Source organism: Saccostrea cucullata, unplaced genomic scaffold (assembly GCF_032062105.1).
Source record: "Saccostrea cucullata isolate Sc308-1 unplaced genomic scaffold, CSIRO_AGI_Scuc_v1 ctg90, whole genome shotgun sequence".
In the NCBI taxonomy this organism is placed as follows: domain Eukaryota; kingdom Metazoa; phylum Mollusca; class Bivalvia; order Ostreida; family Ostreidae; genus Saccostrea; species Saccostrea cuccullata.
Window position 1 is genome coordinate 410,071 of NW_026940868.1, and position 27,255 is coordinate 437,325.

General features: G+C 34.1%; 1 protein-coding gene across 2 annotated transcripts in view; it reads left to right on the forward strand.

The window, feature by feature from the left end:
- Positions 1–27,255, forward strand: part of LOC134256513 (histone-lysine N-methyltransferase ASH1L-like) — a 38,611-nt gene that overhangs the window by 437 nt on the left and 10,919 nt on the right. Inside the window, exons 2-15 of one of the 2 annotated variants that reach the window (XM_062739149.1) lie at positions 16–342; positions 568–3,820; positions 4,032–4,770; positions 4,936–5,061; positions 10,476–10,647; positions 11,988–12,036; positions 16,568–16,673; positions 18,604–18,758; positions 19,149–19,347; positions 19,543–19,651; positions 19,789–19,938; positions 20,122–20,375; positions 20,501–20,598; positions 22,235–22,419. In XM_062739149.1, the coding sequence (XP_062595133.1) occupies positions 79–342; positions 568–3,820; positions 4,032–4,770; positions 4,936–5,061; positions 10,476–10,647; positions 11,988–12,036; positions 16,568–16,673; positions 18,604–18,758; positions 19,149–19,347; positions 19,543–19,651; positions 19,789–19,938; positions 20,122–20,375; positions 20,501–20,598; positions 22,235–22,419 (5,859 nt within the window). In that variant the 5' untranslated portion in view covers positions 16–78. The remainder of the gene's footprint in view (positions 1–15; positions 343–567; positions 3,821–4,031; positions 4,771–4,935; positions 5,062–10,475; positions 10,648–11,987; positions 12,037–16,567; positions 16,674–18,603; positions 18,759–19,148; positions 19,348–19,542; positions 19,652–19,788; positions 19,939–20,121; positions 20,376–20,500; positions 20,599–22,234; positions 22,420–27,255) is intronic. The other variant, XM_062739150.1, reaches the window with a different exon arrangement.

The window sequence follows — 27,255 nt, forward strand, 5'->3', positions numbered from 1 at the left end:
AATTGTTGTCTACAGTTTCAGATAATTTGAGAGAAAAAGATTTGAAGTTGGGATCCATGATATGGATCGTGATTGAGAATGAACCGTGAGGTGCCCGGAGTGATTTCCAATGTATATAACAGCGAATCGCCTCGCTCGAGCACAGCAGATTCGTCATCTGACAGTGAGAACGCAAGCTCATCAGAAAAAGAATTCTCTGTTCAAGGGACTAATTTTAATCAAGGACAGTTAAAGCTTACCATCTCAGCTAAACAGAAAAGCTCATCTTCATCATCTGTAGGGTATGATGAAGAACTGGGCTCCAGACTGAAGGAAGTGGACAGTGTTTTTGTTGACACAGGGGTAAACATTTACATCTGTTGAGTCTGTCGTTGGAAATTTATGATTTATTACACTGCATTTGTATATACAATATTGGTATCACTTCTTCAATTAATATCATTTCAACTACACAAAAAACCTAGCAACAAAAAAGTTTTTAAACCCATGTTTTTATGAATTAAACTTTAGGTTTGTGTAGGTTTTTTGAAGTACATATTGCTTTATACATATTTTTTTTCACTGTAGCAATCATGTAGAACCAACCCAGAGCAGTATGTAAGAAAATCGTCAAAGATGGACCTGAATACAGCTGATTGCCACCAAGACACAAAAGAATCTAAATTTGATGCTTCAGGATCCAGTAGAAATCATGAGGAAAATTCATCAGAAGGATTTCAGAACACATTCCACCAGTTTTTACAGTCTTCAAACTCAAATGAAGGTATTCAATTGTCAGAGGAAGGCAGGACATCAAAAAATAAAAATGTGCAAGGAAGTAAAGAAAAACTGTCCAGTAGTTGCTATGTTCTGTTGGATAAAGATAGCTCTCCAATGAAAAGGCATTACAAAAAGTTTGCATCAAAGACGGATGCAAGACATGCTGTTGGAAACTTTGACAAAATCCGAGAGAAAACTAAATCTTTGGCATCAAAAAAGAGGAAAATCAGTCTTTTTAACAAAGAAAAGGAGGATGACATTTCTCAAAGTGAACAAGAACAGAATGAAATGTGCATTTCTGAATCTGCTGGTCAAGATTCGCATGACAATATATTCGAGAAAATGAACAATGCTCTGAGCAACATATCATCTGAAGGGGAAAATAAATTACAAAAGAAAAGAAAAACACCAAAGACAAGTAAATCAAAACTAAGTATTCAAAATAGTGATCTAGAAAAGGAAAGTGAAAGTCCATGTGAAATAAATGCATCAAGACTGGCTGCAGATGTGGCTGGAAATGAGTTCATTTTCAGGAACACAAGAAGTGGGGATGAATCTGATGCCATGTCAGATCGCACACGTCCAGGAAGTGTTCATGACCAGCAAGAAAGCTTTGCTAGGTTGGACAACATGCAGTCAAATGTGTCACCAGACAGTGGTATATCTCTAGCAGATTCACCAGTCGGAAATGAATCTCCAGGATCGGGAACATTGTCCGATATTGCATGTGTTAGTTCAAAAGTCAGTGTAGGTGGATATACTTGTGATCCTTGTTATGTTCAAACAAGTGAAAAAAATAATTCTGCTGAAACAACTTCTTGTGGCTTGACAACTGCATATGAAATAGGTGATACTGTGAATGATGAAGCTGCGGTCAATTCACAGAAATCCTACAGTAAGCATGATAAAGAGCTTGAAATGGACCCTTTGCACTGTGATAGTTTAGTTGTGAATACGAACTTGGGTGATAATATTCTAGGTTGTTGCAGTAGTAGCGATACATCTTCACATTCGCCTTCGCCAAAGAAGAAAAGTGTGGGCCGTGTACCAAAAAGAGCTGAATTTTTGCGACGCCACAAGAGTAGTACATTGCTGACTACGGGTAAAATGCCAGTTCAAATTGATGACACAAATAATAAAGATGACAAACCATTTTCAGTGCCATTAATACCTGGTCCTTCTTTGCAAGAGAGACTAGCAGAATGTCCAGACAGAGTTCTGTCAGAAGGTGAACAACAAAAGTCAAAGAAAAGGAAATACATTCGCCGTAAACAACCTAATGATAAAGTTCTTCAGAAAGCATTTGATGTATATGAGTTCCATGAGGGAGACAAACCAATCAAAAAGCGAAGTGTTGGGCGTCCTCCAGGTCGGGGGAGAGGAAAGATCTCGGCAAGTGGAAGGGGGCCTGGTCGACCACCAGGAAAGTTAAAAAGAGGTCCTGGAAGGCCACCTAAAGTAGTTACCTCACATGTTGTAAAGAGAGGACCAGGGCGACCCAAAGGCTCCCTAAACAAAAAAACAATACTAGCAAGAGCTGGCGCAGTGTTTTCTAGTTGTGTAAATACCTCTCAAAGTTCATCCATTGCTCTTCATACCAATAAAAATGACTCTACAAGGGAAGAATCAGACTTGGTTCTTCCCGACAATATTTTGGACAATTTATCTCAAATTGATGCCAACTCAGACTTAATTAACCTTTCAGATATCTCACCATCCAAATCATCCGAGTCATCACTTTCTGAGGCTCAAAACAATTATCTGCAAAACTTATCTGATATTTCTCCAGCTAAATCAACATCCAGTGTGGACAGTTCTACATTTTCTTTTAAACCCCCCATTGTTCAAATGCATGCAACATCTCCAATTCCTGAACAAAAACCTCCAGAGAAGCGAAAAGTGGGAAGACCAAGAAAACGGCCATTGAAACCTTTGGATTCTGAGGATTCTGATAGACCTGTAAATGTCCCAAATTTATTGTATGAAGGTAAAGAGACGGAAGATAGAGAACTTGTGTCCATTATTGAAAGTGTACAGAGCTCTATTTCTTCACAGTTTCAGAACCCAAGCATATCAACTCTGGATGAAATGCCAGAGAGTTCCATTGAAGATGAACTTAATTCCATTGAACCCTCTTTTGATCCTGTGCCTTCTGTTCATCATGAGCATAGTAGTGGGTTGAAATTGAAACAGGGTCCAAAGATTCGTAAACCAAAACTGCATGTTATGATGCGAAAACATGGCAACTTGAAAAGCAAAAGAGGCCGGAAGAAGAAGTACACTGTCACCCCCACAGAGTCGTTGGGGTCTAAGTTTACAAGCAAGTATGGTGCTTTCTCATCCAAGTTTAGATTACTGAGTCCCAGGTCATTTGGGTTTACAAGTAAACCTAATGTTTTGACACCCAGTATTCTTGATTCGGATCCAGAGGATGACATGGGGAATAAAAATTTTCTACATAGGATGAAACAGCAACAGAAACAGAAGAAGAGAAAAGAAAAGTTGATTAACTTTCGATCCAAACACAGAAACATTGTTGACCCTCGATTTTTGACGGATATGGAATATGTGATTGATAACTTTCATCTTTTGGCCATTTCTCGACCAGAGGAAACCTTCATAAGAGTGAAACCAGGAGAAGTTCCATTACCAAGTATCTTCAAGCTTACCAAGATCAATGTGAAACCAAAGAAAAAGGATACGAGGCACCCTTTTGAAATTGAGAAAGTGAAACGGTTAAAAACTTCACGCAGGGATTTTGCTTTTCAGATAATGGAGAAAAAGTCCAAAATGAAGTCATTTCATAGGAAAATGTTCAGTCTGAAAGAAAAGAAGTTCTCAGCCCCATGGGATTATTCTGATGACAACCTAGATTTGCAGCAGTATGTTCCAAATGTTCCCCCAAAGAAGAGACACAAGTTTTTGTCAGATATTCCTCCAACAACAAGAACTGTGTCTGATGAGGGAAAGGAGTCAATGCAGCAGCCAGAAAAACGTAAACCAGGGCGGCCCAGAAAGAATCCAGTATTAAAATTAAGCTTGGAAAGTAGAGACAGTGAAGGTAGACAAGTGTATATATGCTCTAGCCAAATTACTATGAAATGTTTTTCAAATTTAATTTTATAAAGGAAATTGATGATAACTTGTCGTATGTGAAGGTATGCTAATTCTTAAGTATTGGGGAAATAATAAGAAAACGATGTAAAAAATTTTACAATAATGGAGAAAATTTTGATTTATTTATATCGAGCATTTAAATTTCTATTATACAGCAACACCAAGGAACATGCCAGTATCATCTTCATGTCTCAGAAATTCCTCCTCAAATGATGTTACCAAAGATGTTAGAGAAAGTAATATGAACCCTCAGGGATTAATTAATTCATGTGAGTCTCTTAGAATTCCATTGGCTACAGACAAATCCTGTAAGAATAACTTGGTTGTGTCAACAGATTCAAATTTGAATGGATTTCAGGTTAATTCTATAAGTGTTCAAACTGATTCAGAATTGTCTTGTGTGGATTGCATTCAGTTGCAGTGTGGTTCAAAATTAGCTCATCGTAAAAGAGGGCGTAAGCCTGGCAGTTCTTTGTCAAAAGACACATGTAAGGTGGCTATAGGACAGTTCTCTAAGTCCTTTGCAACAAAAATCAAAGAAAAACTCCTCAGAGGTAGAAAAAAGAAACGGAAAGTGGGGCGTCCCCGTTTAAGACCATTGGAAGACGATCCAAAAGTGGAGAAAATTGTCCACAGAAAGAAATCTCACTCACGACTGTCCCCCAGCAAACTTAATCCACAACCTGTGGAAGAGGACCTTGTGTGCAATAATGTGACTGCTGATAGAGACAGTGTTATTAATACCATTGAGTCTGTGATACGAAATGTGTGCTCAGAATATGAACCTCTGCCATCAAAAGAACAGAAAAATAGCTCCGTTTCTTACTTGGATAGTGATGACGAGGACTATGTGCCATCCAAACGTTACAAAAAAAGGAATTACTTGAAGACTAAGTAAGTTAAAACTCTTCAGAAAGTGTCTGTTCATATTTCAGCAGTTGCAGGTGGAAACGAGTCAAAAATATGTGTTCTGTTCTGCTTCAGTTTCAATAAAAATAATGAATAAAATGGAACACAAGTTGAATTTTATCATTCATTTGTGTTTTTTTTTTAATACAGGCTTCCTAGTACGTCCACTGAGGCCTCTGATTCTGACATCAGCAGCAAGAGAGATGGGACAGGATATCCAAAGAAAAAATATCAGAAGGCTGGTCTCTTCTCCGACACTTACAAGGAAGACCCAGAGTAAGTAATCTCAGAGGGGGTGGCAGGTAGAAATCCACATCATTCTTATCAGGACTTCATATTTAAAAGGAATGTTCTTTTTTGCAATCTATGAAATCAAATTGACATCATGAAGAAGAATTAAACCTTTGTGGTTAATATATATTTACCCAATGTAGGTTGCTTCATTATCAGCTATATTGATAAACCTATGTGATGATTATTCAATATTGTAAACAGGTAAAGGAAGCAAGTAAAAGAATCACTATTGCAGTTGATTATAGGAAGATAATCGCCTAATCGACCACTTTCCTTCACATTTGAAAATCGGATCCTAAAGTTGGCGTGGATCCAATTTCTTGAAGACTTCATAGAGTTGTAGTGTAAAATAAGATAAATTGTAATGTCTGATAACTCTCTTTCAGACTTCTAGGAAAAATTTAAAATTGCTTTATGTACACAAATGATCTGGATACACAAAGATTTTGTTGTGAGTTGGAGAGGCAGGATCTATCCTTTTAAAATGGTTTGTTGGAGGAAGTTATATTCGACCAGAAGAGAAATTTGCATTGAATTTATTTTGTTTTTTAAACAGAATTTATTGCAACAATGAATATACAGTATTGATAATGTAAATTTTAAGGACAGTATGGAAGATTCCAGTTTTTAATGAATAAATGATAACGAATAATGTTAATAACTTAATGAAGACTTGGAGAGGCCAAAATCTACACCAGCACCTTTTGAATGTTTTAAATGTGGTACAATGTCATCTAGTAAAAATCTCACAAATAAAATCTAACACCCTCACCCAGTGTGAATTGACTTAACAAACACCCATATCTGTTTCCTTGAAAAAGCTGAAATGATCATTCAAATGTGGATTTTAACCTCCACAGACTACTTGATAGTCATCTAAGCAGATTTAAATGCCATGTATTATATTTCAAGATTGAATAGCTGGTAGCCAAAGAGTAATTGAATTTGAAAGCAGGAATTATGTATATTTGCAATATTTTCTTCATCTTTGAGTCATTTAACATTTCCCAGTGGTGAAAATGGGAATGATAAGGCATTAAAGAATATCCTGTCAATAAATTGGTATTTAAGATTGAATGCATCTGTTTATCACAAAGGGGGGATGGTTTGTTGATATATTGATTGATTCAATTAAAGTAAAAGAGAAGTGCTGCCTTACTGAATATTTTTTCCCATTACGTCATAAGTAAACGAGTTAATGGTTGACAGGTAAATTAAAATTACATGATATTGTATCAGTCCTAAGTGTTGTTAATGCATTAACTTCACATTGCCATTTATTCCTAATTTTACAAAAAGGAATCGCTAATCAGATCACTTAATATATTTTTTTAAAAGATGAAGATAAAAATTAGTGATCAGTGACACAAATCCTAGATGGAAAGAACAAAATCATACTTTAAATTATCATATCAAAAAAAATATTCAACTCAAAATTTGAATAATTGAGTGAAGTATGAACCCCTGTTGAAGAATTTGTCTTCTTGATTTAGATGTGTAGATATCATGGATAGTGTGGGTGATATGAACTTGTTAAGAATTGATTGGAGCCATTAGGCGTTCTGCTTGGTTAAAATTTCTTTGTGATGGGATGTTTTGTACCCTGTGATTTTGGCGCTACTTTTTACTGGGTCATTAAGTGGTTTTTACCTGTTCTAGGGTATTCATTGAATCAAGACCTTTTTTTGGCCTTGTATTCTGATTAGAGATAAGAGGGCTTCAGAGAGAGAGAGAAATAAAGTCTCATTGTGTTCTCTTGGATAATCTGGGGAAATCTGATAGCTATCAAACTGCACAACAGAAAAGAGACAGGAGGCTATAAATTTCTCACTTACTTCATCAGTTGAATGCCTGATGAACTCCAGTGCATTCCCACCTAATCAAAAAATATTGTTCATATAAAAGCAGTTTCTTTTGTGGTAGGTGGTTTTAACATTGGATGATATGATTACACAAGCTACTGACTACTGAGTGTCAAATTAAAAAGATGGGAGATTTAAAATGTTGATGTGTTGACTTGTCTGATGGTTTGGGCCATTTAACTTCTAGCAGTGGGAATTTAACAAGATTTTGTTAAGACAGCATGCTGACGTTAGTGAACCATATAATGGGGTCTGGATACTGAGACAAGGTTGATGAGGTTTCAAGCTTGTTAGTTTCCCATTCCCTGTCCCTTCATCTGCCAGTGGGGCAGTCTGACATTGATACCAAAGTGTTTACTCTGACCCAGGGTGCTAAAAATTTTCTGTGTAGCCAATAATGTAGTATCTTTAATTAGTGTGGAATCTCCTTGTAACCAGTATGTACTCAAATACACTCCACTTGAACATGTAGGCATAACCTGTCTGTGAGCATTTATATTCCAATTTAAAAAAGCTGAATTTACCATTTGTTCAGGTGTCAAATACAACAGCAGATATGAGGAAGTGTGTTTAAATCTGTTTAAATAAAGCTCTTTTTCCCTTTCTGCAAATTGCTTCTAATGAGGAAGTGGAATAAAGTGTAAATAGCTACATGGGGTGACACTCAAGGAGGAAAACTGTTTCCTTGTCAGGTGTAAATATCTCTGTGTAAATACATTCCTCAGCATATCCTGGTTGCCTAGCATTAGATGGGTTGTCCTACATGTGTACATAATACTTGATTCAACAAGGTCATCAAGTTATGTCCACTTAACCAATTGCATGTTATATCCTCTTAATACACTTCAAATAATTGTTAGCTATTTAAAAAAATTGCAGGATGTGTAATAATACAACAGGCTTCAAGAGTTGTAATAATACTATGTTGTGATTATACAAGATCATTGAAAGTTGTCTGAATGATATAATTTCATGTTAATTAATTCATAATAGAATTCAAAGCCACTATGATTCACAATAAACATATATACTTTTAATTGGAGTCATTTATTTACAAGCATATACAATTCTTTGAAAATGTAGGAAGACATTTTGGGGATCATTTTTTTAACCTTCTAGAGTTCAAAACCTTTGAAAGCCCAATCAAAGATTAAGATAAGGCCCAGCTATATAGATGGCATTTTATAAAGAAGCTTTGTCCTCACTGGGAGCGACTTTTTCATGCTCAGGCCTCAGATATGACCAATGGTCCAGTTGACATCTGCTCCATTTGTAACACCTGCTAAGTGACGCTCCTTCATGCATACCCTTTGTTCAACATTTTTATAACAGACAAATGAACTTTTTTTTTCTTAACCCCCTTTTTGATTTTTATGGGTAAAAAACTGACTGTTCAAAACCTGTGGTAACAAGAATAATTTATCAGTTTTGTTGAGTTCCCAAGAGTGACAATAAAAAGGCCTATAAACATCAGAAGCGGCCATCTATGACAAAGAGATCGCTGGATTACCTGTATTTCACAGTGTGTAATGTCAAGTTTTTTATCGATTTAAACATAATGCCAGCTTCCTTTCTCCACATGGCCTTTTTTATGGCACATCATTTTCAATTTAGACATGCAAGCTAATAGATTTTGAAAGAAAACCAATATCAGACAGATGATTTATTTAATTTTATTATAAAGACTTTTCTTCATATGAAACATTTTCTTTCCTGTAACTCTACTCTGCTTTCAACTGGCTAATGCTTAAAGAACATAAAAGTTATGTAGTGTAATGATCCTAATCCGGTGAAATAAGCGCTATTTATGAAGCCGATATTAATTGATCATTTCTCTGGCTTGTATACATGTACCTTGGCAATGCACTAAGAATAACCTGTTTCTAGTATAGGATCAACAAATATTTCCTACATCTGATGGTTGTGTCAAAGACTCTCGTATTTTGATGATGTATCTATCAACGAAGCTTAATTATAGTTTTTTTTGGCTCACCATTGGATTAAGTAAAGGCCTGCAATAGCATTTAATTTCTTTCTTTTCAATAGCCATATTGATTTTTTGATGGGTTTTCTTCTGAATTGACAGCAATACCAGTCCATATTAAACTGTGAAGAAATTTGTCTTCATTTATGTTGCATAAGTGAAGATTCTGAAGTCCTGATCAGCTTTAAATCAAGTCTTTTAACACTCTTCTGGAGATGAATGATGTTTTGGGGGAGTTGTATAAAAATTTCATTTAATTCTTTTAACAATATATTGATCTGCTGGCCTGTTGGGTCACAGCAGGATAGAAACAACACAGTAATGCAATCGCAACATTATTTACCAGGCCGTCTGAATATTGAATCTATTCCCAATCAATATTTGACTAACATAATTGAGAAAAAAGGAAATAGGACATAGATTTTCGCTAAACTGGATGATGGGCCGATATTGATTTTTAACACAAGGAAATTTTCATCCTGCACTGCTCTGTAAATAGCAATTAATGGCAGAAAAGGTCTGTTGTTATTAGAGGTGAATATTAACTGATAATGCCTTTGATTAATTGCTATTAGGACTTCAAGTGCTGATCCCTATTAATTAAACAAATGACTGCATTCTGATGCACTTTAGTTTGATGAGCCATTCTTCATATTACATTGATTTGACTTCTGTCAGCTCCTGATGGTCACAAGTGATCCTTTTTTTTTTTTATTTCTGTCAGTGAATCTATGTAGTTGTACAATGTATTAATCTGAGCAAGAAGAGAAAACTGGTGGTTACAACCAGTAGAGTTATCCTGTCACGATCATAACACTGCACTTATTGAAGGAGAGCTGAGCGACCTTCAAAGCTATATTTATGCCATAATTAAATAACAGCTTAAAGAATTTATTTTTCCTTCTTGAAGCAATTCCTGCTGTCTGGTGGTAAAGAGAGAGGAAAAAATAAAAGATCATTGAAAAGTTTTGACTGATGTTAATTTTGGAATCTTAATGAGTAGGACAAGAAATTCTTTTGTATGATGTGTCATAATTTGCGTTCTATTTATGACATGGTATTGGAAAAAAACAAGACTTTGTTGCCTTTTGTATGGGGCAGGTACGATTAATTTATGAAGTTGTGTCAAAATGATGATGTATAATAAAGGTGAAAACATGACATACAGTTTAGAGAAATGGTTACACACACTGCAGAAATTAATTAGAAAGACTACACTCCACCCACAGGGTCAAGTATACGATTTGAAAAAATTCATTTTAATTAGTCTGAATGAATACATAAAAGAGTTTCTGTTTGGTTGATTATCTTCTTGTAGTGTTAATAATGACAGCTTGTCACCAAGTTACAGAAATATTTCAATTCAAAAGAAGTGAGGGGGAAAAGGTTGTTAATCAGGGTCAGTCTCAAGGACACATTTGTGGAAAAACAAGTATCTCGGGCATTATGTTTAGTTCTTTGCCAAAAAGTAAAAGACCCTTCAAAGTAAACAAATCTAAAAATTGCACATGAAGGATTTAATTAAGGATTTCTGTTTTCTTTTATTTCAGCACAAGGAAGACTCACTCCAGTGGCAGCACAGGCAAAAGTCGTGAAAAGGTGGTGTATAAAAAACAGGGTAGTCTAATGCCAGCACCCATCCATGTGGGCAAACACCTCAGAGAACGTCAGTGTGACTTTCTGCTGTCGTACGATATCTGGTGGCAACTGAACAATGATCTGGTAACAAAAAAATACACCTCACCAAACTGAAGGCCAGATTGTTGCTTTGTATGCTTTACCAGCCAATCCCTGCACAGTTTAGCAAGTTAACTTAAAAAAAAAAAAAACAACCCAGAAACATAAGAATCAAATGCTTAGAGATTTTACATAACACTTCTGTACTTTTTAGTGCACTTATGCTCATCTTTCATGGAGTAGTTCTTGAGCGTGACTGATAAAGCTTTGTGCTTTCTGAAAAAGCTAATTCAGTTATCATGCATGTGCTCTAAAATAGATGTTACATTTCTAAGTAAATTTTAATAATTTTTTAATGAAATTAAAAGTGTTGGGTTTCCTAAAAAAAAAAAATGTGGGGTTTTTAAATTTGCCTAGTCATTGAGATGACCTATTGCTATCTGGTTTTGTCTGTACCCATACATTATTTATCTAAAAAAAAAAGTTAGCATCTTTGATTTTGGTTTATAGCATCTAGTGATTTTGGTTTATAGCATCTAGTAGGAGTTAAGGGGAGGGAAATATGAATTTTTTGCTCTCTGCCTCCCTTGGACCAGAGGTTGAGGCCAAAACCAGTGAAATCTGTTCACATTATTCCTGGATATCTTGTGGGCAAATGGTTGGCATGATAATGTAATAAACCTATGAGACCTTTACGAAGACTATGAAATTCATGACTCCAGGCCCTAGGATGGGGTATATTGAAAATGCTTTCGAAAAACTCCTTTATCCAAGAAACCTTGCAGATAAATTGTTTGCAAGGTTACAAAAAGTCTAATTCTTACACAATTCATGAAATTAGTGGGCACAATATCTAGGTTTCAGGTCACAAGGTGGGATTAAAACTTGTGATACTCGTGTGACCCGGGAGGCCCATTTTTTTTATTTCTGTTTTTGCTTTAAAATATTTTTAAATATTGTATTCTAAAATTTGAAAATAAAACTAGACTAAGTTGAAAATAGATTATATGGCATGAATTTGTTAAGGGAAGAAAAACAAAAGTATATGATTAAAAATAAAAAATAAATAAACTGGTATTAATAAAAGCTTTTAAAAAACATAAAACCAAAGAGCGTTATAGTAATGCATTAACAAATACTGATGCTTTAATTAATAAGAAATGGTATGCAGATCTGTATTGCTGCTTGCAAGTTCAATAAGAAATAAAACTGAAAATAGTGTTCTTGAATATGTCATATTTTATTCAGGATTCAAATTCAAATATTACTAGATTAAAACTTGTACCTAATAATTGTTAAGTATAATTTGATAAAGAATCTATCCTATTATTCAGGATTATATTAGTTTAATAATTTTTCTAAATAATTTTTTTTCTTTTTTACAGTTACCAAAGAGAGAGGGTCATGAAGAAAAGTATAGAAAGATCAGAAATAGTAAGTAGAAATGTAGAGAGGAAGGATAGGGTAGGGTAGGGGTGAAGGGGGTTCACAGGAAAGTAGTTATGTCTATTAGCAATTGGTTGACTTGTTTATGAAACATTTGTTAAGCCAACAAAGTGTAAATTCCGCTGCTGTTTGATCGTGTTGATTGTAATATTCCTTCTAAACTGCTGATTATCAGTGGGGCAGAAGTTTGGTATGAAATGATTTCATGCTTGACAGCTGCTTACTTGAGAAAAGTACACTGCACAGCTGCATATAATATTGCATGGTAGATCTCTGGAGAAACATTAAATCAAGTTAAAAACAGTTTATGAGTGGAGCAGTTCAGGCATGGTTAATGTAATTCATTAGGAGTTGTTTGTAGATCTGCTCAGCACTGCCTCTGATAATAGGCTGAAGGTGGATATAAATATCAGCTGTGATGTATATTCTTATTGTATGTGTTCAGAGCTGGTGAAAAATAAGGGGTCTTGATAAATTGTGTGTTGTTGTCTATTGCTGGGAACTGGTACTTAACAGGTGCGATTACCTTACAGATCTTTGCAAAAATTTCATTTTTATCTTGTCATCACCTGATGCGTTATCAGTTCACCTTAGCAGGAGAATACACCCATCAGGCCAATATACACATAAAATTGGCTGTTGTTTACCATGCATTATTTATCCACAGGCATTTAGAGAGAGAGGTTTATTATTATCATTTGCCAGTAATTGGTTTTACTCTGTGGTAGAGCTATTAAAATATGACATGATAGACCCTTGTTAATTTCCTCACTATGGCCCGTGAAACATGCATGCTTATGATGACCTTATATTGTTTGAGAAATGAAGGCTTTATCTTCAAATGAATTGTTAGTTTATTAATATTTCATGACCTGATGTTTTGTTGGAAAGGGAGACATAAAAAATTAAGTAGTTCAAATGAAATATTATTATGTATATATTATTACGTAAAATGTAAGAGGTTAAAAAAGTATTGCTGTTGAATAATTAATCCATTTACAAGAGTTTGGGAGTAGATGAGCGGTTTTGGATTACAAACGGCAGCATTTCAAGCCCACATATGTCATTTGGCAAGGAGAAGCAAATAACTTGTCTCAGCTGTGATTAAATTGGATGCAAGTTTTGAGTTGCATCTTGGTGTTATGACATCAGTCCGATTCAGCTGAAGTTGTTTCAATGACTCATTATGTCTGAATAACAGAATAGCTTCACATGTTTTCATTCATTATTTAAGGTATCATGACTAATGCTGCATGACAAATGTGGCTGCTATTAGATAATATTTAAGATCAATGTTTGATAAAGTGGATTTTGGTGATGTATTTATTTATCCATGGCACCTAATAATGTTATTTAGCTCTGTAAGTGTAGAGTGGTAGCCCCAGCCCTCTCCTCTGCCACCCAAACAGATCACTCTACCAGTATTATTTGGATGATGAACATCCGTTTATATCTTGTAGTACATCTTTTGTACACTGTTGAAAAACACTGATGACTGGGAGGATTTATTTTGACATTAATTTCTTAAAGGTCAACACATTATAATTAATGAACCTACTGCTAAAAGAGCTTCATTTTACACTGACAGTTTAATCCATGTAATTCCATTGTGGATGCATGATATCTTATTTGACTTTCCCAAGCCCGGGTTTTTCTTAAGTAGAGGATTTCGAGGTGTAAATAGAGGAAAATTAAGTGCTGAAGAATTTAGATCTCTGTTTGTAATTAGTATGGTTAGCCATTAACTTGGGTCATAAAATGGTGATTTGACGTGAAGCAGGCATTGTTAGATACAGAAGAACTCTTAGGATTTGCCCTTCCTTACATGAGTAATGGGTGATTATATCCTTATAATCAGAGTCTGATGATCTTGGTTGCCAAGGCAATTGAATTTTCATGTAGGTTTTTTGTCATTAATTGCCTGTAAATGCCCAGTGTATCCAATACAGTTGTATCTTGTTTTATATTTGATCAATGATCAAGTTTAGCCTCTCTGACTGAGCGATGAATCTCTTCAGGAGACAACCTTAATAGCAATAAAAGCGAGATTGATTCTCACATATTACAAGAGATATAATGGAATATTCCTTTATTTCATGCTTTGCCTCTTTTTTTGAATAAGGTGAAACTTGTTAGAATGTAGCTTTAAAAGAAATTAATGTCAATTCAGACACATTCTCGAACCACTTGTATATTTACAAGGTTTATTTAAAAGGTTTCAATAGCTAGGTTTCTGAGATGATAGTATATTATAGAGGATTCTGTGGATCAGTTTGGGATGTCTTGTAGAGGTGTAAATGTGTCAGATCCCGTCTATAGTATATTATAGAGAATTCTGTGGATCAGTTTGAGATGTCTTGTAGAGGTGTGATGTGTCAGATCCCGTCTATAGTATATTATAGAGGATTATGTGGATCAGTTTGAGATGTCTTGTAGAGGTGTGATGTGTCAGATCCCGTCTATAGTATATTATAGAGGATTCTGTGGATCAGTTTGGGATGTCTTGTAGAGGTGTGATGTATCAGATCCCGTCTATAGTATATTATAGAGGATTCTGTGGATCAGTTTGGGATGTCTTGTAGAGGTGTGATGTGTCAGATCCCGTCTATAGTATATTATAGAGGATTATGTGGATCAGTTTGGGATGTCTTGTAGAGGTGTGATGTGTCAGATCCCGTCTATAGTATATTATAGAGGATTATGTGGATCAGTTTGGGATGTCTTGTAGAGGTGTGATGTGTCAGATCCCGTCTATAGTATATTATAGAGGATTCTGTGGATCAGTTTGGGATGTCTTGTAGAGGTGTGATGTGTCAGATCCCATCTATAGTATATTATAGAGGATTCTGTGGATCAGTTTGAGATGTCTTGTAGAGGTGTGATGTGTCAGATCCCGTCTATAGTATATTATAGAGGATTCTGTGGATCAGTTTGAGATGTCTTGTAGAGGTGTGATGTGTCAGATCCCGTCTATAATATATATTATAGAGGATTCTGTGGATCAGTTTGAGGTGTCTTGTAGAGGTGTGATGTGTCAGATCCCGTCTATAGTATATTATAGAGGATTCTGTAGATCAGTTTGAGATGTCTTGTAGAGGTGTGATGTGTCAGATCCCGTCTATAATATATATTATAGAGGATTCTGTGGATCAGTTTGAGATGTCTTGTAGAGGTGTGATGTGTCAGATCCCGTCTATAGTATATTATAGAGGATTATGTGGATCAGTTTGGGATGTCTTGTAGAGGTGTGATGTGTCAGATCCCGTCTATAGTATATTATAGAGGATTCTGTGGATCAGTTTGGGATGTCTTGTAGAGGTGTGATGTGTCAGATCCCGTCTATAGTATATTATAGAGGATTCTGTGGATCAGTTTGAGGTGTCTTGTAGAGGTGTGATGTGTCAGATCCTGTCTGGTCTTTAACACACCCCTTAAGATCTGCATTTTTATTAAAACATAAATCTATTTGGAGAAATTGATATGATTCTTCTGTATGACCAGCAGTGAATTACGTGAATTGTGTGGGCTATCTATTTCAGTTTATCTGAAACTGAATTGTACAGACCAATAGCTTTTAAGCTTACCTGGCCTAAGGGGTCAATTGATAAAAATATTTATACAAAACAGTAGGACTAATATTGGATGAAGGTTGTGGTCTGTAGGTCTTTTGTTTGAATTAAATTAGTCACATAATTTCTGTCTGCTATTTAATTTATGTTGATAGGTTTGTTCTAAATGGACTTATTTCAATAAGATATTTCAGTCGGAGGAAATAGAGTGACACCATTAGTCAAGTGACTGCTTTTAAAAGTATCCATTATGGCAAATTTGACTGGAAACTTTTTGTTTTCAAACACCTTCTACATGATCAAAAAAGCCCAATATTAATGGATTTAGTAGGTCACTGTACAATTATGTGCTGTACGTGTACATATATTGACGTATTCAAAATTTAGCGCAATCACTAGGTAGTGAGTGGTTGGCGTAATCATGAAATAGAGCTTTACACGCCCGTGCCGTGTATTGTATTTATTAATGCTTTTTTTAACATATTGTCTGCACCTAAGCCACTTAGATATTTTTTTTTTTAAGTATTTGTTTTTAAGTTGGGATTTTAAAAAAATCAACATTTTCCATCATGAAGGGTTTCAGTCTCTACAGGTTTTGAAAAAAAAAAAAACAAAACCTTTCCGTCTAAACCAAAATAAACTTTTCTGTCATAGAATACCAAAATAAATGACCCTAGAGCTGAATTATACAAAATGAAAATAAATTATAAACTGCTACAGAATAATAGACCTAAAATTAGCACTAACTTTAAACCATCTTAAGTTTACAACAAATTAATTCATGATTTTGCAACTTGGAATCTAATTGAACTTGAGGAATTATTCTACATACAGTAGATACAAAATGAAATTGATAATGTGCAGAGATTAATATACACAAGTTAAAGATGGTTCTTCCAAAGTATTACAAATTTCCTCATATGCAGGCTTTAACTTTTGTTATGTTACAGATATCCATGTTGATGTCAAGCCAATTTGTGATGAAGCACATCCATGTACCTGTAAGCGACCTTATGACCCAGAGGTGAAAGGTTGTGGTGAGGAATGTCTGAACAGGTATGTGAACTTATACAGCACTATTGCAGTTATATTTAGGTTACCTGAGTTGGCCGACTTCTTGCTTTCTGTTTTGGTCTCGCAATAAGTCTTAGTTGTAAACTTTTAAATATTTTCACCCTTCCACTGATTAATTCTATTGCTATCTGTTTTTGTCCGTCTTCGTCCGTCGTGCGTTAACATTTGAACATTTTCAGCTTCTTCTCTGAAACCACTGAACCAATTTTAACCAAATTTGGCATAGAGCATCTGTGGGAGAAGGGGAACAAAAATTGTGAATTTTGTGGTCCCTGCCCCCATGGGGCCTAGGTGCGGCAAAAACCACTAAAATTAGTGCAATCTTTAAAAATCTTCTTCTTTACTCCTGGACATCAAGCAGTCAAACTGTTAGTATGATTGTAATCAGCATTGAGTCCTCTACCAAAATTGTGAAATTCATGTCCCCAGGGTCAGGGGTTCTAGTACTAGGGCGGGGCTAAATAGGATATATAGTGAAAATGCATTATTTCTTTGAAATTCTTCTTTTCTGCTCCTTGGCATTAAATAAACTAACCAAGTGCATAGTTGAGTTGTAAATGACTGCCTCTTCCAAAATTGTGAATTTCATGGCCCCAGGGTCAGGGGCTCTAGTGCTAGGGCGGGGCTATATAGATTATATAGTGAAAATGCAAAAATTCTTTGAAATTCTTCTTCTCTGTTCGTGGGGATTAAATAAACTAAGTACATAGCTATGTTGAATAAGACTGCCTCTTCTAAAATTGTGAATTTCATGGCCCCAGGGTCAGGGGCTCTAGTGCTAGGGCGGGGCTATATAGATTATATAGTAAAAATGATTTATTTCTTTGAAAATCCTCTTCTTTGCTCCTGAGTATTAAATAAACTAACCAAGTACATAGTTATGTTGAATAAGGCTGCCTCTTCCAAATTTGTGAATTTCATGACCCCTGGGTTAGGGGTTCTGGTGTTAGGGTGGGGCTTTTTTGATTATATAGTGAAAATGCATAAATTCTCTAGAAATCTTTTTTCTACACCTGGATATTTAACCAATGAACTATGTACATAGTTATGAGAAGGAAGGATGCCTCTTTAGATTTGTGAATTTCAGAGCCCGTGGGTCAGGGCTTCTTGTGTTAGGGTGGGGTCTAATGTTTATTTAATGAAAATGCATGAATTCTTTGAAAATGTTTTCCTTTTTTCTTGCCTGGGTATTATGCCAATGATCTTAGTATACATTTATGACAAAGAAAGCTGCTTCTTTCAAAAACGGTTATTTTACTGGCCCCTGGGACAGAGGTGCTTTGGGGGTGGGGGGGGGGGTACATAATCTGAAAATTATTTAATACTTTGAAAGCTGCACTTTGGTATTAATCAACAACATTATGAAATAAAACTTAAATGGTGCCTCTTTCAAAATTGTGTCAGAATTCCATGGCCTCTGGTTTAAAACATGAATCAAATTTAATTTGTTGGAAAGTTGTTGCATGATACTCAGGTGACCTATAAGGCCCTTGGGCCTCTTGTTTTGGTATCCAGCTTATATTAGCAAAAGCTAAGGAACCTATGAGATCTGGCTCAAACTCTAAAAAATTACTGCAATCATCAAAATTTCAGTCATTTATATCAAGCATTCAAATTTTTTATTGTAATAAACAATGAGTCCTTTAAAAAATTAGAAAATGACCCTGGGTTCAAGATATAAGACCATAGTCGGTCCTCTAACTAAAATTCATATCTGGTGCTTCAGAACACAAAGTGGGGTTAAGTTCTTGATATTTTAGAATAGATGACTTTTTAACTTAAATATTAATACAGATATTAATACAGAGCAAATTACTAGTCAATTAATAACAACCTTGAGTGTTTATTCTGAAGTTCTTAGTTATGTTGGTACTGATGTATAATAATTGTTGGATTTTTTTCCCTGTTACAGAATGATGTATACGGAGTGTGACATTAGTACCTGCCCTTGTCAGGATCAATGTCTTAATCAGCGCTTCCAGAAACATGAATGGGTATCAGACTTAGAAGTCATAGTCACAAAGGATAGAGGATATGGAGTCAAAACTTCAGAATCTATATCAAGTGGTAATTACAGTAATTCTGTATTTAGAGGCATATATTTTAAAAATCAGATTTTAAATATGTTTTTAGAAACAGAATGATTTTTTGATAAATTTGGGAGTTAAATCATTTTGCCTCACCAAGAAGCATGTGTCATACCATATGATATAAGTATTTTTTTAAAATTCAAATTGACAAGTGTTGACATTTAACTTAAATATCTTGGAAAAAAGATGAAATAAACTGTCAAAAAGTCAATCTCAGAGTGTCTAAGATTAGATCATAAATTGGTGTATTAAAGCATTAGGTTTCTTGAAACATTCTGTTTTAAGAATTGGATGAGCTACTTTGAATATAATAATGAAAGCTGCATGTTTGTCCTCTGATCTAATGCAGTTCCTATCTTGTACACAGGTCAGTTTATACTGGAGTACCTGGGTGAGGTTGTGAGTGAGGTGGAGTTTAGGAGGAGGATGACAGAGGAGTACTCCCAGGAGCGTCACCACTACTGCCTGAACCTGGACAGTGGGGCCGTCATTGACGGCTACAGGATGGGAAACATTGGACGATACGTTAACCATTCATGTGAACCCAACTGTGAGATGCAGAAATGGTAATGATTAGACATTGGTCTCCATAAATGTCATGGAAACATTCATGACATTATCTTTTGTATGCTGTTTAAATGGAACTCTAGAAGGGGAAATAGAAATTAATACCATTTATCTTTGTTTATATATATTGTGGAAGGAGATTTTTAAGGCAGTTAATCTGAAGCTTAATGTAAAAAAAATTTCTTTCACTGCAGGAATGTAAATGGGGTGTACAGAATGGGTCTGTTTGCTTTGAAGGACATTTCACCCAACATAGAACTCACCTATGACTATAACTTCCACTCCTTCAATGTAGATGCTCAGGTATGAGGATTCTTCTGTAGTTATTTAAAGAAGTTTAAATCTTGTGAGATATTTACTACCATAGAAGTATTTTTGATTGTTTAGTTTTCCAATTTTTGTTGAAATGTATTTTGAATATTTAAAATTTGTGTTGACAGCAACTGTGTCAGTGTGGAAGTGAGAATTGTCGAGGAGTGATAGGCGGTAAGACCCAGAGAGTGAATGGTCAAGTGAAATCCAAAGGTCCAGGCAGACCACCCAAGGATAAACGCAAGTCCAAGAACCGACTGAAGAAATACAAGGAAAAGGTCTTGTTAATATGATTAAAATAAAGAGTGCATTCAAAACATGTTTTCTATGATTATGAAAAGTTTTTAATGATGAAGTGTCATGATATGCCTTGAAGAATAAGACTGTACTCTCAAATATTGGGTAGAATTTATATCACCTCAGGTTTATTTGAACCTTAAATAAATCAAATTATTTTACAGAAGTCTGCAAAAGACAGCAGTGCCTCCTCCACATTGTCCACAATGAAGCCTATGTCACAAAAGGAACGCCACTTTGCCAGATCTCATGCCATCTTCCTCTTGCGGAATATTGATAAACAGAGACACATCAGCCGTAAAGCACCAGAAAAGCTGGACAAGGAGGAAGAATATATGAAAGCCACAGGGTATACCAAAAAAGATGTCTTTATGTCTCAACTGACTGCCCTTAAAACATCTAGATCTGTAAAAACAAGGTACATGGCCGAACATTAACATCATTTAATGGTTTAATGTCAGTTCTTAAGAAAAGAAAAACTGATGTGCATTTGTGCATGCTGTATATGTTTCTATGTTTGATTATTAATCTTTTATGTTTCAGACGACTTGCCTTGGCAGAAGAAAACACCGAGGTGACACAGACTGCTAGACTTGCCCAAGTTTTTAACAATGTCTGTCGGCAAGTCATGGAATACAAAGGTATTAAAAGGAGCTGAGCAAAAAATGCCTGTCTATTAGTTCAAATATTCTTTAGTTCAAATGTTTACAGCAGGTACTTATGAGTGTTGTCCCAAAATTCCGTAGACAAGCGTTTTGTAGGAACCCGATGTTATACATTAATGAAACTTGGTACATAGATTAAACCAACACTATCTAATAAATTCATGGACAAATATGGAGTAGCTTCACAAATTATTCCAATGTAAAAGACACATTTCATTGTCTGGTGTAGGAAGGTGGCGCAATACCCAAAGTTGCAATTAAAATTTGATATATTTAAAATCCTACGGAAAAGTAATTACTACCTTGCATTTTTTTAATAGAAATGAAAATTCTTTATATTGTGCAATTAACTATTATTCATCAGATTTTGGTGTTTATGCTTTAATAAATATGAATTTTATAACGTTTTATATACATGGGGTTGAAATCCGACTTTTTGATAAATGGCGGCTGCATTGGCACAGGCGGCACACTGGGCTATAATGAAGTGTTTTGATCCTGAATTCACTCTTACAGAAATGTACCAGTCATAAATGTTTGGTAGACAAGGAAACGTTTTCTCGTCCTTAGTATTTAAAATGACTAAAACGGTTTCTCTATGTATGTGAATAACAGTAACTAAGGCTATCTAAATTTAATTCTCTGGTTCTCAGGCCAATTTTCTCCAAAACAGATGCAGGAGGGCGGCATTTTATTTATCATTTTATTGGCAATAAAGTAGATGAGGGAGGTATTTTTTAAATTTCTAATTTTCTTTAACATAAAGATATTTTTTTAATCACAGATATACTTTCCATGTCTGATGAAAAGTTCTGCTTTATCCATTGCTTATCAGCATGTGAACATCATAGGCAATGTCCTTGAATGCATTTTCAAACGAAGTAGCCAAAATCTCTTTGAAAATGGCTACTGGAAGTGATATTTGAATACTAAAGTACGAAAAAATTAGGACGGAAATTTTTTTTCCGGATTGGTATCCGCAATACCAACTTTTTATTTTATCAAAAATACAATAAAATTAATTAAAATGCGGCTACCTCAAAACGGATACTTGCGGCCCTGAGAACCAGAATTTCAATTTTATGTAGCCTAAAATAAAAGACGGGGCTATGAACTGGGCAAGAGTTCCACTGTGCAACTCTATTAGAGAAGACAGACGAAAAGCCTGTAGAAATATAGCGTTTTCAGATTATTATTATTTCATACCTGTACATGCATATACTCTATTTACATATCTTAATGTATGATCATATCATAGTAATTAAGATATATCATATTTATAACTATAACCGTTTCGTTTAACTTAAGAATTTGTTTCAGATAATTGAAATATTTTCTCCAAAAATTTGAACGGTTGACATTTGTATTTTTTGACGTTGCAGATTGCTCTGGGTGTTAGAGAACAATATCACTTCAAATGCTATTACTCGAATAGTTTTTTAGCAAGCATGATAAAATTTCGTAATTTATCTGCCAAGAACACCCTTTATCCACCCTGAAAATTTGTAAAGATACATTAATTTCTTAAAAAGATATGAGCTCAGTCTTTGAAATTTTGGGACAACCCTTGTACAGTTTAGCAGCAGATACTTACAGTTTGTTTTCTTTGCAGATAAGGAAGAAAGAGACCCTGTTTCTACTTTTGCACTGCCATCAAAGAAGAAACACCCAGAATATTACACAGTCATTGAACACCCCATAGATTTCCACATCATTGAGAAAAATATCTTATCAGGGACATACGCAGATCTGGAAGCCTTTGATAAAGACATGAATACTTTGTTTAAGAATGCAGAGGTAAGACCCTTTAGATTCAGATATATGGACAATGTTTAATTAATTAATGATAGTTACTCTCATTCATTTGTTAATTCAGTATCCTAGTGAACTCAAAAGACGCTAAGCAGTCTGTTACATCTGTTTTATATTTTATATATTTTACTGACTGTGTAAGATAATGACCACCTCATACAAAACTTTGTCAAACAAGATTACTTCAGCTTTTTCACCTTTAAGGATGTATTCTCTATGACAAAAGAATTAACATATAGGAGAGAACAACTTCCCGGAAAAAGTGACATTTAAAAATTCATCGTTATTTGTTGTTTTCTACCTTATACATGTCTAAATTTTTCAAATTTGTATTTTATACATCAAATTTATTAATTACAACTTTACAATAAACCTCCAAAGTTGGCCAGAACACAATTTTGTCCATTAAAGCATTGATTTTTGCATGAATTTTGGCCTGGAAGTCATTCAGGGCAGGCCTGCCCCTAAATGAAATTGTGATATTTTGATAGGTTGGGATGTAAGGAATAATTTAAGATAAGGTTTTTTTAGGGGCACCCCTGCCCTAATCGTAACAATCCAATGTACAGTTGTCAGGCAGGCAGAACAAACTCAAAAAGAATAAGCACACTTTCTCCGAGGACAAGAATAACTCACTCTGTGTTATTCAATACAGACATTCTTGGCAGCATTGAGCTGCATTGAATTTCAATTGTATATATTCCTTAGAATTTAATCACATAGATTTTGGCTACAATTACAATGTATATCAGTAACTGTACTCCCTTGGATTCCATTTAGGCCTATATAATTTCCACACGTTTTATTATTTCCACGGAAAAATAGCCTAGACATTAAGAATAGAATTTCAGAGACAGTAGACATTACCATTATGCACAATGAGAAGTGAAGACAAATATCAATTATTACATTTGGAGATAAACTCAGAAAATCAATTAAAGGGTTCCTCCTACTTCTACTCACTGAAATAAAAATTTCGGAATAACAAATTGTTATATGTATTCAGCCTAATGTCATTAATCGGAATGGAAATCGACAAGCTTTTTGTAGAGAAAAAACCAAGCCCGGTGTCATATAATATATTGAACCCCGCGATATTTTGAACCCGGGTTCAAAATATCGCTGCGATATATTGAACCCCCCTATAAAATATTGAACCCGGGGTTCAAAATATTATGGCCATAAAATATTGAGTTCCCCTGTCCTTCTCATTTTACAGGGAGGGGGGTTCAAAATATTATGGCCATAAAATATTGAGTCCCCCTGCCCTATTAATTCATAAGGGAGGGGGTTCAAAATATTATGGCCATAAAATATTGAACCCCCATGCCCTTTTATGTTAACCCTTTGTGTGCTGACTTGTTTTACGTGCGCTGTAACCTCAGGACTGAGTTGTTTTGTAATATCAACAAAATTATCACAATGGTGTACTAAAATTCAAATATCTAAAATTGTTTACAACCAATTTGCTTGAAATTTGGCAAATATATAGCAAATGTTGTGTTTTTTAATCTATAATATTTTTTTTTTTAAAAATCTAATATTTTATGTTGCCATGGAAACCAAATTTTCAAAAAATTTATTTTAAAATGACTTTTTAGCATTTTAACCATATTTTTTCAGAGAAAATTTTGCACTTTGATGAAAAAAAATAATTCAATTGCTTTAAAAATTCAATTTTAGTTTTATATTATGTAAAAAAATTTATTTAAACAATAACTCAATGATAAAGTCAATGTTATATACCGGTATACCATTATGTTGTGAAAAGTCATTGTATACTTATCTGAGTAAGGGATATATTCATGTAGGTTTAAGTGAATTCTGATTTTAATTAAGTTAATGGATTTTTTTTCAGATTTCAACTAAAAAGAGTATAAATTGAAGATTCAATTAGCCTATAAATATATAACCAGTGATTATTTTATGAAATATTGGCAATAAGAAAGTATGATCCTCAAAGAATATGCAGTTTTCGAGGTTGGGAAATCTTGGAGCAAGTTCGCACAATAATGAACTAATGGCTGTTACTAGTATTCATTTTCAAATTAAAGCAGTCAATATGTTAAATAATTTTTAAAAAATAAAAATAAAATAATATTTACACTAAGTTACAGAGGTCTTATTTTCTAATGACTGGTATCTAACAGCCCTAAATATACTCAAGTAATTCTCAAATCTTTTGTTTATATTTTGCTTTTATGAAGAAAATGCATTTCTCATAATGTTTTTTGTAAAGTTAACATATTCATCATACTTTCTTCAAGAAACAGTACTTCTCATTCTGTAAGTAATGTGGCATTTATTTTAGAAGTCTTATTCCTAGCTGGCAACAATAATTGCCAACAGGAAAACTAGTATTTTAAATTTTAGAAATTTAAGCACCTTTAACAGTCATTTATAATGGTTTTCAAAAATTACTTCGTTCAATGTGGTCACTGGTGAATAACAGTTTTGATTTTTTTCAATTGATTTTAGTTAATGATGGTTGACAGATATGTACCATAATATCAATCAATATATTATGAAATACTTTTAAGTTTATGCAAGTGTAATGGTATAGGTCATGGACTATGGGCCAAGTAAGCTAAAGTAAGTAGAGCATCTGACCAGTGATGCATTAAAAAATCGTTATTCATGGTCCAGCCAAGTATTTTCTCCTTCCTTGTTACAGATTTGATGCTATTGACCCCTCTGGAAATGTAAGTGAAAGTCCTGTCAGGGGCTAATAAGAATTTGGGTTGTGTCTGCAAGGATAAAAATAACTTTTTGGAAGGATACATGTATGTAATGGTTGTGCTATGGGTATCAACCTGGGTAGCTCATTCGGTAGAGCACCAGACTAGTGAAGCAGGGTTCCTGAGTTCAATTCCTGGTCCAACCATAGTTACCATACATTTTCTCCTCTCCTGTTACACAAGTTTTGAATGTGCCAGAATTTTTACTTCAACATAAAATATTATTCCTAATAATGAAATATATATTTTATTTCCACTCTGGAATTTCTTTGTATTCTTAGTAACTATTCACATTTTCATATTTAAAAATAAACATATCTTTGGAGACCAAAAAGTAATCTTTGTTGATGAGTAATTGTATAGGAATTTGCATTTTTGAAAAATTTTCTTGACCATCATTAAAAAAAATTCTCACAGTAAATCTTAGCTTTTTTACTGTATTCATTCAGGCATATATGATTATCTCTTATATCAAATGAACCTATCTTACTGTTACAATTTGAGAAGGGATGGAATGTAGAAGCTTCTTGGGCCTTATAAATTTGTAAACTAGAGGACATATTACGTATTAATTTAATAGGTAAAAACATGTACAGTGTGTACTTTTGAGTTTGAGAAGTACAATTCCTACAGTAAAACTTGGTTATTACAAAGTCACTGGGACCTATGAAATTACTTCGCTATATCTGTAATTTGTTATAACTGTATAAGAAATCAATTAAATTTGTTTAGCTGGGTATCCAAATTGACTTCGCTATATCCGTAAATTTGCAATATTCGTGTTCGTACTAAACGAGTTTTGCTGTATTGCCCAGTCTTTATTGTAATTTATTGAACAGATTTACATGCAAGTCCATACAATTTACAAATTACTCATTCTAAAGACTCTGATCTCCTTCTTTTGCCTACAAAAATGACAATTCATCTTAATTTTAAACTGTAGAGTTACCATTTATTTAACCAGTGAACTCTATATTTTTGTGTGTGCATGTTTAGGTTGGGGCAGTCTCACTGATTTTGGTTTTTATTAAAATAGAAATAAAAAGTGGAGGAAATGTACAATTTAATCCACATGATTTATTCTGGCAAAAGTCTATTTTAAAGAAAAAGAAAATGTCTCCCTGATACATGTTCTTAAACTTGGTTTAGAAAAAAATTCTGATACATGTAGTACCAATTATTTTCATGCAAACTAGAGTATGTAATTGCCTTGAAGAAATCTAACTCTAAGATACCAAAGATCCCGGAACATATTTTGGCTATGAAATTTTTGAGAGTCTATATAATCCTTATCAAGGAAATAAAAATGGTATTTTTTTAACTTACTGAAATAAAACAAATACCAAAGTTTACACAAATGACAGTCATTTCAGGGAAAATCAGAACTTTAAAATTTTTTCATCACTTTTTACCATTTTCATGTATATGCACATGATCAAATGCATCAATGCATCTTTTCTGATAACAAGCTGATACATTTGAAGACACTACAGGTTTATAGAAAATATCAAGTTTTTAATTTTTTAATTGTGCTAAAAATTTTACAATATATCATATACTGTTATAAAAAAAATATTTGAAAGTTTTCCCAAATAGATGGAACATCAAGCAGCTTTAAACCAGAATTTTTAGGTGTAATTAGGGCCACTTAATTGACTCAGTGATTGTCAGTTATAAAATTCATATTGTGTATATTTTGAATACCTGTATCATGAATTAATTTTGCTTGATCACAAAAATATGTTGATGGATATATATTCTCTATATATGTCTTTTGCACTTATTTATTAATGCAATAACTCATTGGAAAATTTTCTACATTGTTCAAGGTCCTTTACATTTATTAGGTGGAACCTTTTTTTATCTTTCAGCATTTTTTACATGGGTCTTTAGATTTAAAAAAAAATTATTTCAATTACTTATTTATTTGCTTATTTATTGTTAAAAAAAACAAAAGCTTTTAATTAACAAGATGCTTCACATTATTTTTTGCAAACCTTTATTTCAAAGCAAAGCTTTATTTACGTATGTAAACAACGTGCACAGCCACTGAGGAAAAGAAAAACGTCTGTGACTTGCCAGG